This window comes from Spinacia oleracea, chromosome 1, assembly GCF_020520425.1.
Source record: "Spinacia oleracea cultivar Varoflay chromosome 1, BTI_SOV_V1, whole genome shotgun sequence".
Classification (NCBI taxonomy): Eukaryota; Viridiplantae; Streptophyta; class Magnoliopsida; order Caryophyllales; family Amaranthaceae; genus Spinacia; species Spinacia oleracea.
Window position 1 is genome coordinate 129345053 of NC_079487.1, and position 10955 is coordinate 129356007.

The following is a 10955-nucleotide window of genomic DNA, read 5'->3' on the forward strand; positions in this document are numbered from 1 at the left end:
ACAGAACAGACCAGGTAAAAAAACAAAAAAAAAACATATTCACCACAAAATTTACTCTCTCATGTCAGGTTAACTAGTGCATAAACCTTCATATAATCAGGTCTTAAAATGTCATTGAAAAAAGCTCATTATCCTTATAAGTGGATATAAATACCAAACTTGAATAATTACAGTATTCATAAGTAATTGAGCAAACAGTTTGGATCACCTAAATAACACTCAGGATAATCTATCTGCAAGCATAAGGAGTTGCAATGACCAAAAGAGGATCTCGCCTGCGAACTGTGAGACCTGCATTTTCAGTCATGTCTAACTTTTCATGTTCTATTCCACCTGGAAATTTCCAGTCAAACTCATACATAAGAGATGCAATCACAAGCTCAGCATTAATCACAGCAAATGATATTGCTGGACAGCCTCTTCTGCCTGCTCCAAAAGGAATATACTGAAAATCTTGCCCCTTAAAATCAAAAGAACTACTGTTCAGGAATCTCTCAGGGCGAAAGTCCTCTGGGTCTTCCCAATAAATTGGGTCTCTCTGGATTGCCCATGCATTGATTATTACTTGTGTTCCTGCAGCGATGTTAAAACTATTTATATTGACATCTTTCAAAGACTCTCGAAAGACCAACAAAGGAGCTGGAGGGTGCAGCCTAAGTGCTTCCTTAATCACAGCCTTAAGATACGTCAGTTTCTCCAAATCATCCTCACATAACCTACTGCCTTTGCGTTCCACGATATTTCTAACCTCTTCTTGCAGTTCTTTCATAACTCTCGGATGCCTAATCAGCTCGATAATTGCCCATTCGATGAGTGTGTAAGTTGTGTCAGTCCCAGCAGCAAACATATCCTGTGCAGTAAAATGACAGATTTGAATTATGTAATTTGGAGAAACCCGAGACTCTGAGAGTTGTACAGAAGTGAACTACAAAATCTTTACCAATATAACGGCTTTAATACTGTCCAGTGGAAGAGCTTCTCTGTTCTCGCTCTGAACTTCAAGCAAAATGTCCACAAAATTTTGAACGTTCTTCACCTTGTCTAATTCATTGTGATGGATCTTAGTGCTTTGACGAATTTGATGTTCTTGTATTACTTTTTCAAGAAATGCATCCAATGGTTTTGCGACTTTCTCCAATCGACCTTCCAAACCGCTCACTCGATCAATCCAACTAAGCCAAGGTATGAAGTCACCCACGCAAAAATCCCCGAGCAACTCCATGACTTTATCCAAGAGCTTCTTCAGATTGAAGCCCCCCTCGTGATCATACTTCATCCCGAAGGATGCTCTGCATATCACATCATTTGTGAATGTCATAAGGATCTCCCTCAAATTCACCACTGAAGAACCACATCTTTCTATGCTTTCAACCATTAAAGCAGCCTCTTCTTCTCTTATTTTCCGGAAAGATTGAACTTTTGTATTACTCAAGAGCTGTGTAACACAAATACACCTCATCTGCCTCCAATATTCTCCATAAGGAGAAAAGGCCACATCCTTACAACCATAAAAGAGTCTGCTGGCAGCGAGTGATTTAGGCCTGTTAGAGAAGATCATGTCATGAGTCTTCATGATTTCTTGAGCTGCATCTGCAGAGGATACGACCAGGCTTGGCTTGCTGCCAATGTAGATAAACAAAAGCTTGCCATATCGCTGAGACAGCGATTGAAGAGAACGATGAGGCAAAAGGCCTAGCTGGTGAAGGTTCCCTATAATTGGCAGCTTTGGTGGCGAGGGTGGTAGATTTTTTGCAGTGGCAGGTTTTGCAGAGAGACTCTTGTAGAAATAGATTACAAAGAATATGACAAGGAGAGAGAGAGGATGAAAAAATAAATTTAACAACTGCAGAAACAGACTAGACATTGTTCCCAGCTTTTTTTGGTTGAAGTTAGATAGAAGTTTTACTGGAAAAATAAGATAGGTATAAGTCAAGCAGCATGAAGGGGGTACTCTGGTTACAAGCTGTATTCAGAATGAGGCTGGAAATTTCTATCTATTACGTGCTGTAGTCAGGCCAAGGCTGGAACTTTTGGGGACCTCTGCAAAAAGATATCTAGGAGAGTTGATATTTAACAGATAGTGTCATTCTTTTTTTGTATACTTGTGTTGTAGTGCCACAGATAGTGAATAACTGAATACCACTAGCTAATCCAGATTATCAAAAACGTATCCACAAAAACATCTTATACGGAGTATATTAACTGCCAAAGATATTCTAGGAAGATCAACACTCTAACAAACCTTATGGGATGAAGTGATGAACTTGTATCAGACAATCTCACAATAAATTATTGTAAAAGTTTTTTCCAAAAAATTTAATATGAAGTATTTTCGGAAGGATATTTCTATGTTCAACAAAAATTAGGTATTACAGTCCCATATTCACCTAAGACTTTCTCTACAGGGTCAGAGATGATACTAAATACCTAATTTTGAAAGACTGGTTCAATTTACTCCAACCATATCACCCTTCTCAAGAAAGTTTTGTTACTCTTAACTAGAACGAAACATTACTGCATTATATTTACAAGTTGGAGAGGTAACTTCTGCTACAATGAGCAACATCGCAAAGCTTATGTAAAGTAAGTGCAGAACACAATACATACATACAAATTTAGCAGACTGACGTTGCCCAGGTAATTGCCTCCTATATAGAGCTGACAGCCTGAAGGATTTTCTTCCTTGGTCCCTGTTAACAGAACAGGATATGTGAGCGCAAAAAAGTATATCAATCACCAGAAGCACAAAAATGTAATACACTCGGCTAAACATGATTGGTATGTGATAATAATTTTTTTCACCTTATTACTTGCATATCATCAGATATCAAAATGTCATATGCAGTGTAACTTCCTAACTTTAATACGAAGTATATAACAACAGTTAACCTGAAGTACTTCAAGAGGAAGATAAGATTTGGCTGTCAAATCTTAAAATTTAAGAAGGCAGAAGGGGAAAGTTTGGAGTTTTGGACATCAGAGGCCGCAAAAGGCCTACCTAGTAAAGAGATTATTAGAATGAGAGATGCACTTGGACAGCAAGAACCGATGAATGATTGCTAAATTTGAGCATCATGCATTTGTACAATACCATATATATTCCCAGATATTTCAGGTCCTTTTTATCCATCTGCTTCAATGCTGACATATCCTCATCAGTATGTACATTTATCCACCTGGGTAAAAGGTGGGTTGCATTTAAGTAGAAGGTGGGTTGCATATCCTCATCAGTATGTACATTTAAGTTCTGATTGTAGCAGTGCTAACCGAGTCCAAGTAACAATATAAGGTCATTTCTCTTGAGTGATTACTCTAAAGTAAAAGGGAATAAATTTGCAGTGGTTATTCAGTGAGGACTTCCTCTAAAGTAGTTTTTTTTTACTCGCATATTTTTCTGACAACTCGGAATGATCCGTCACTCTGGTAAATTAGTTTATTCCTGATAGCCCTACCATCTTGAGCTCATACAATTTGCATATTTGACAGCCTAAAAGCAGTCATTTCAAGTTAAGCTTTGCTAGCAGGAAAAGTAGAAGTCCTAAATCGAGCCACAAAGGCATTACTGATGGGGGAGGCTTTGAACTTATGACCTATCTGTCATACACGGGCCATCGGTCATTACCACTAGGCCATCATATCATTGGTAGGAACTAGGAAGTTTCATTCCAAGCTTAGACATATTTTTCAAATGAAAATGGAACATTCCATAGCAAAATTACACATAAATACATAATCAATCCGATTCCATGAATTCATGATACCTAAAGAAGACAAATTTCTATTTTGAAATATCCCAAAATAATATTCCACATCACTCTTAATTTACTCCTAAACGTATTTAGGAAATGTAATACTCCGTAATCCGTATCATTATAATATGCTTGTTTTCGACAATCGTATCACTTATCAAGGATAATAACAGTATTTCGAGCAAATTCCTTTAAAATAACATCTAACCAAATGTAAATAAAGTGAGACAGAATTTAAGTAAAAGAAGAAACCTCTTCGGTGATAAGAAAGAGATTGAGTTAAATTCTCCCTTTTCCTCTTTGACAATCTAACCTAATCACAATCAAAAGATGCAAAATTAGAGATACTTGAAGAAAACGATCATAGTTATGACGAATTAAAGAGCACTGAATCAGTAAAAGGAATGCAATTAGGGAAAAGGGCAACAGTGGAGATAAAGAAGAAGAAATGAGAGAGAGGTGTACTGTGTACCTCACTACCTGAGCACAGCGGCCGGGGTGATGGTAACTTCCGACGAGGACATAGTTTGGAATTATAGATTTTGAATTTTGACTGACTAAAATTTCTCAATGGGACTACTCCGTTTGAAGGAAGAAGGAACACTTGAGTTTTTCACATGTTAGCGGACGAGGACCATCTCAGCCTCAAGTGGCTTGTGTGGCTCAGGTTCATATGGACATAAGTGATTACTAATACAGGAAATTTAGTATCAATATCTAATATTTTAGTATCCGTGATACAAAATGTTAGGTGGGTGATGGACTAGAGATGGATGAAGATTAGTATTCATCATGAGTGATGGCACGGTAATCGGGTATGAATTTTAAAGTGTTCTCGTCCTATCCTTGTTGGAAGTCTTTCTTTTGGTAATATATTATGTTTTGGTAATATATTATGTATATACTTCATATAATTTATTTCATTCTCTTAAACTCGGTAAATAACCAAAAAATAAATTGTGATTATTTTAACACTTTGTAATTATTTTTGTAGCGTTAAAAGTAAAAATTTGTCAAATACAATCCAAAATAATTGTATTAATGACATCATATTTTTGGATTATTATATTAATGACATCATATTTTTCAATGATTTTTACAGGAAAATAACCCGGGGTTGTAATTTAAAGTGAAGAATATAGTTTAAGATTGTAATTTACAAATCTGAAAGTTTGAAATTGTATTTGACAAATTTTCAAAAATTAAATTTGATAATTGTGAAGTGGATCTTGTTGGGTAAAATGGTTATTACGTGGGTATGAATATCCAAGTGGGTGGCCAGTGGATTTAGTTTTGCACCCGTTGGATTTAGCCACAAGCACACTAGTACGCTTATATAGGCTTAGGCTATACTCCAGTAGGAAGTAGTTCAGCTCATGAAGTCCTGCTTTGTACGGATCATTTCACTGAAGATGGTCAGAATCCGGACTAACTTCTTGTTTACATCTATCATTTAGTAGGTGTTTCTGCATCAGTACACATTATTAAGGTAAAAAGAAAGCCAATAATAATAAACTCAATCATCAAATTCTCAGTCTTTGTAGTACTTGATTCTTGACCTTTTCTTTCTTTAACACTCAGTATTATATGATACGGAGTATCATAAAACCAAATACACCACTCAGATACGAGTATGGCTATATACCTTGATAAAGCTCGGAGTTAGAGATGACAAAGCTCTCCAGAATAAGAGTATATACAACATATAACAGTACAACAGTTATTGGCATCCTCGTGATAGTACGTAATGTACAGGCCTACTGTTACTACGCATAAGAGGCTTCAGATCACAATTTTACATATTTGATGTAACTTCTCGAATTTCATCCAATGTGATAGTCTGCGAATGATATATATGGCAGAATTATCAGATATCTTTATCTGACAAGCATATTCAGAAAATTAAAGCTTTCTTGGAAGAATGGCATTTAGGCTAACCTGCTCCTTGCCAGCAAAATCATTGTCAGGGGTCAGAAACAGCATACAGTGGCACTCCTTCCTGTTAAGTTATTAACTCTTTTGTTACATATGTGAGGGTTGATTGATGCATATGAACGAAAAAGAGAGAAACCGAGGAATGGAGATGATTAAACACATAACTAGGAGCATGAACATGGTCGAGTGACAAAGCTAATCCACAGAAAGTTACTTAATACCTCACCTGAATCCTGATTGTATTTTATGTTTAGGACTTAAAACTTAAAAGCATGAACATGAGACCTTAAACTGTCACACCCCAAAAAAAGAAGAACCTTTATCAAACATTTCTTAAGAAGCAATAATTCTTCAAGCCACCGCAAGTTTAGGAGCTAATTCTTAAATTTGTACCACTGGGATTATCTTTCTCAGCACAGCCTTTCCACACTTTTAAGGATTCAATGCATCAGCATAGCATTAACCTTATTCACTATCTCAACCAAATTTGCTATCAGTGTAGCAGTCAATAATAGCTCACTTTGGGATGCAATTGATTTGAGACAATAAGATATCCTCTCAAACAAAGCAGCACCATATCAGAAAAAGTCATGGATAGTGCTCAACAGGCATATATTAGCCAGTGCACGATATAGAAGGTCTTCCTTGACTTTTAGCCTTTTTAACTAAGTAAACTACTAGGAATGGTGATGTTGATCATATTTTTTTCAAAGGAATGAGATCAATAAAGCAATAGGAAAAGGGTTGCAGAAGAAGATCTCTCGACTTAAATAGGAATTATCAAGGTCGGGGTTTTGTCTGCTGCCAAGCTGCCGTTATCATGTTAGTTCTTGACTTCCTGTAGCCATGTAGGCATCTTACAGCATTCTATTTCTATCACAAAAAGGTATGCTGCAAAATTCATTTAAACGTTTTTGGTTGAATTCATTACTCACCTCCAGTCCAAATAACCTCGTTTGAGAAGTAGAGATAGACCGATAAATAACCAGAAATTAAGAATCATAATCATGGTGCATAAAGATTGCCTAGTCATAATAACATTTCTTTCAGTAAAATTCCTTTGAGTCTCTTCACTTCGCGTTTCACAAATGTAGAATAGTATTTAGCTACTATGAGGAGTCTAGACATATAAGATGAAGATCATAAAATATTCTACCCCTTAAGAAAGGCCCAGATACTAATAAGATACAACCTTCCTCCACACTACCAAGCTCAGCATTTCGATAACAAGAATTCGAATTTCTTGAGTTACTAAATTTTAACTATGGCGAACCATATGCATGTTTCACAAGTCAAACAAGCTTCACTATGAGCTAAATCCACAGTAGGACATATAGATTTAGGATGAGAATCATACCTCTCCCTCATTGGCACACATGGGCAATTCCAAAAACCCTGTTTTGCTTCAGCTTCTTTGTCATCATAATGCCTGAGCCACATTAGAATTACTTGTAACATAAAAGAATGTAAACAATATTACGAGAAGAAGGAAAGCTACGTGAAAAGAAACAGTGCTCACCGACATGGGCAAAGGGGTGCACCTAATGTGTCCCTGTGATCTGCTAATCCCTGTAAAATCCCAACGGGAAAGATACATTAAGATTTTGAACTCCATGAAAAGCAGCAGCGCGTAGAGTAGAATACCACACATCTGAACAGGAACTTTCCTCCAAAAAATATCTAACCAAATAGAGGAAACAACTTTTTTGATATATACTTCCTCCAATCTGTATGAATAACTTCTAACAATATTCACTCATTCTCTATTTTTACAATGATCTTTTAGGTAGTGCATCTAAAGTACAACTAACAAGCAGCATTAAATTTTGTGATATCTTTACTGAGATACCAGATATAGTTCAAAATCCTTCTATATGTTTCTTGACAAAAATACAATTACATTAGGTTGCTAATGGTTTCCTAGGATGTATATTCCGCTCACTACATTTACTCTATTGGTAGTGGTTTGTAATCCACATGAGTAGATGACATCTTATAGTGACAAGTCATTCATATTAGAAAAAAACAGATGAAATAAGCCAGGCAGAACTGCACCTGATTTCCAAACGGTATAACAATTTTCCTTAAAAACAGATCAACATACACGAACATACTGATAAAAGAAGTATCAAACAAACAAGGTAAGAGAAAGTAAGTGTGTAATCTAAGAGACAAATATTACCTTGATAACAACGGCAGTGACACTTTTATCAACACAAAAGTATGTATCTGACTTACGACAGAACTGCTCAGAAAATTTCCTCATTACTTCCATAGATTTGTCAGAAGGATCCGCTGAAAAACAAGTTGAGATACCAAAAAGTAAGTCTACAAGATATATGTGTGTTAAGAGCCCAAATGAACTAAAACCAGAAAAATAGATCTTTGATAATAGATAATGTTCATAAATTTCCAACAAGGTAATGACAGCATCTCAAGTTGCATAATCATTTTTGATATCTTTGTGCAACATTTGGAGCTCATGAACTGAACTCTGGCAGTTAGTTCCACAAACAGAGTTCCTATGCACCCTTGAGTGTGATACTCCATGAATTCCATGAAAGAAGAATTATAATTTCAACATTTTGACATAATACATGATAGTTAATCCAAGCCTACATGAAAATGCCTTCCACAATGATCTTTTACAAAAGAACCCCTCCGGTTCTTAAAGTAAGCCAGATTATGTAAAATACTCTTCCAAAACTCATCCCAAGCAGTAACTATAACTACTGTCATCAATGTACAATGTACAATGTACAAACTCCAAACTTCAACTCAAATCTCATCAAAGACTAGCTCAGATATATCAGACATATGACTTCTGCCACTTTTGGATACTACTACCAGATATATCAGAAAATTGAGTATCTCATCCATCTAAGTTAATCTAGTGCCTTTACAAATTTTTAATTAGTTGATAAATGCAATTCCAGTCCTTTTGCTATTCCAGGCTTTCCAGCTTTACTAATATACTATTGCTAAAACTATCTAACATTCTAACTCACTCTTCCAAAAACCTATAAGCATAGGTAACAACTTTATGGGTACATCACTCTAGGATATTGGAAGTAGAAACCACCTTGGAACTTGCTTGTTCAAATGTACGGAACCATCAGAAAGCTAAAAAAAATGTTTAATTGTCTCATTCCAGTTCCTACTATTGAGGATAATATCAAAGAGATTATATCTCCTTGACTGTAGCAAGTGATTGATTATAATCAATCACAATATTTTATATTTGTATAGATATTATTATAGGATATCTTCTTATTTAGGAAAATATTGATTTTGTAATATTCTTAGACAGTTAGACTTGTATAAATACTCCAACATTAGCGTTAATACAATCAAGCTTTCTCATAACTCTATCACCTACTTCCTGCATCATCCAATTCCCATGAAACATAGAAGTTTCTTGCCAATGGGGCGCTTAGAATCATAGACTAATACGGAGTATTTATGCACACATTTCCTTGGAAATTGACTTATGAACCAAAGAAACGATTAACAGAATTACTTCCATTGATACTCATCACTCATGTTTCTAAAGAAGGTCAAGTTCCATGAATTCGAAGCTTACTAAAGGAATTGAACTTTTTCATCTACTCGAATTCATTAATCATAACTCAAAATTACAATATTCAGCCAACACATTAATCAGCAACTAACAAACTCATAATTACTTTCTAACATTCAAAATCACCTTAACAGAAACATTCAAGATTACTAAACAACTTGGTTTTGCTCAAAACTAACACTGGTACTCTTCACACTAAAGTATCATAAAGTTAGAAAATTAGAAAATTATTTACCAGATTATCTTCATAGTTCGTACCCAGTACCCAATTATCAAAATTAAAGAACCCCACTAAGTTAAAACAATTCCACCAAATACATACAATTAATTAGTTCTAAAGAAAAAACAAAACTATAGAGAATTACAGAAACAAAATGGAAAAAAGGGGAGAATATCAAATAAAATGAAATTACCTTGAGCACGAATTACACGGGAGAAACGTCTGGGAGAAGCTGCAGGAGAAGAAATGGGGAAGCTGTAAGCTATTGAAGCTTGAAGAGCTTTCATGGTATATTAATTTTTGTTGTAAAATTGATTTGATTTGAACAAAATTATGAAAAAGAATTCGATAGAAAAATTATATTTCCAGGGGTTTAAGCAAAAATAGAAATTAAAAAAGCACTGCGCGCCACAGCCACTCGTTGGGGAAATATCTGATTTTTATCAGAAGAAATAATATTATGTGATAATAATATTTGTGGATTTTTAAGGGAAAATTATTGAGCCACTCGGTTTGGATTTGGTTGTTTTGGACTTTTTGAGTTTTATGACTATCACAACTCAGTCTAAGGCCCACCAGTCATTTGGACCCATAGAACTATAGAAGACAAGCAATGGCCCAAAAGAGGAAGAATAAGAGAGAAGGAAGTAGTACGGTGGCACGGCCTATGCACGATCGTGCCAGCCCACGTGAACCTTGCAGGCAGAAATGCATTTTTTTTATAAAATATAGGCAAAAATGACCTTTTATAACCCAAATTTTGTGAGAAATGATTTTATATAATATTTTTGTGAAATCACACATTAAAGTAAATCTTTTTTGCGAAAGACTACCTAAGGGAAGTTTCCGTCATTGATTGAGCTTTTTCTGACAATTGAGTTGCACTTGAGAAGCACGTGTGGCTTCATTTTGCTACATTTTAAACAAAACACATTGTTAAAGTGATGTTTATTTTGGTAGTGCTCAATTTTGATATATTGTGTCGTATTTAAGGGAAGCGTTTCCACTAAACATGCTCGTTTTCACAAGCTAACATGTAAAATGAAGCTACAGTGTTGCTCACGTGTAATTCAATGGCCGAAAAAGCTCAGTGAATGCCGAAAACTTTCCTTTGGTTGCCTTTCGCAAAAAAAAAATTAAGGTTTTTTTTTTACAAATAAAATTATATCAAAATTTGGGCTATAAAATGTCCTTTTTGGCAAATTTGCCTAAAGTATATGGGTTTTTCACAAAAGGACACAAGACTCTTACACGGCCATGCCACTATTATTTGTTGTAAATGAGCCATAAATGGGAATAAAGAAATTACAAATAAAAGGTGGGGGAAATCAAACTCGAAACTTATCGTACACAGACAATCAGTCTTAACCACTAGACTAAAACTTAATTGGTATTTCACCATCATTTGTAGTTTTGTACCGTGCAACACATGACAACTGCACCATTTTCTTGGACATGTCCCCCTTGTTTA

General features: G+C 35.3%; 2 protein-coding genes across 2 annotated transcripts; both read right to left on the bottom strand.

The window, feature by feature from the left end:
• Positions 1–64: 64 nt before the first annotated feature.
• On the bottom strand, positions 65–4387 carry LOC110802340 (cytochrome P450 736A117). The gene is made up of 4 exons (XM_056828036.1): positions 4222–4387; positions 4002–4062; positions 941–2690; positions 65–850 (listed from the first exon to the last, which is right to left on the bottom strand). Exons 3-4 carry the CDS (start codon positions 1862–1864, stop codon positions 230–232), a joined length of 1545 nt encoding a protein of 514 aa, XP_056684014.1. The 5' UTR covers positions 1865–2690; positions 4002–4062; positions 4222–4387; the 3' UTR covers positions 65–229.
• Positions 4388–5205: 818 nt separating this feature from the next.
• On the bottom strand, positions 5206–9980 carry LOC110802350 (ferredoxin-thioredoxin reductase catalytic chain, chloroplastic-like). The gene is made up of 6 exons (NM_001426476.1): positions 9678–9980; positions 7867–7979; positions 7204–7253; positions 7042–7113; positions 5688–5748; positions 5206–5589 (listed from the first exon to the last, which is right to left on the bottom strand). The coding sequence occupies exons 1-6, from the start codon at positions 9769–9771 to the stop codon at positions 5545–5547; spliced, it is 435 nt and encodes a 144-aa protein (NP_001413405.1). The 5' UTR covers positions 9772–9980; the 3' UTR covers positions 5206–5544.
• Positions 9981–10955: the final 975 nt, after the last annotated feature.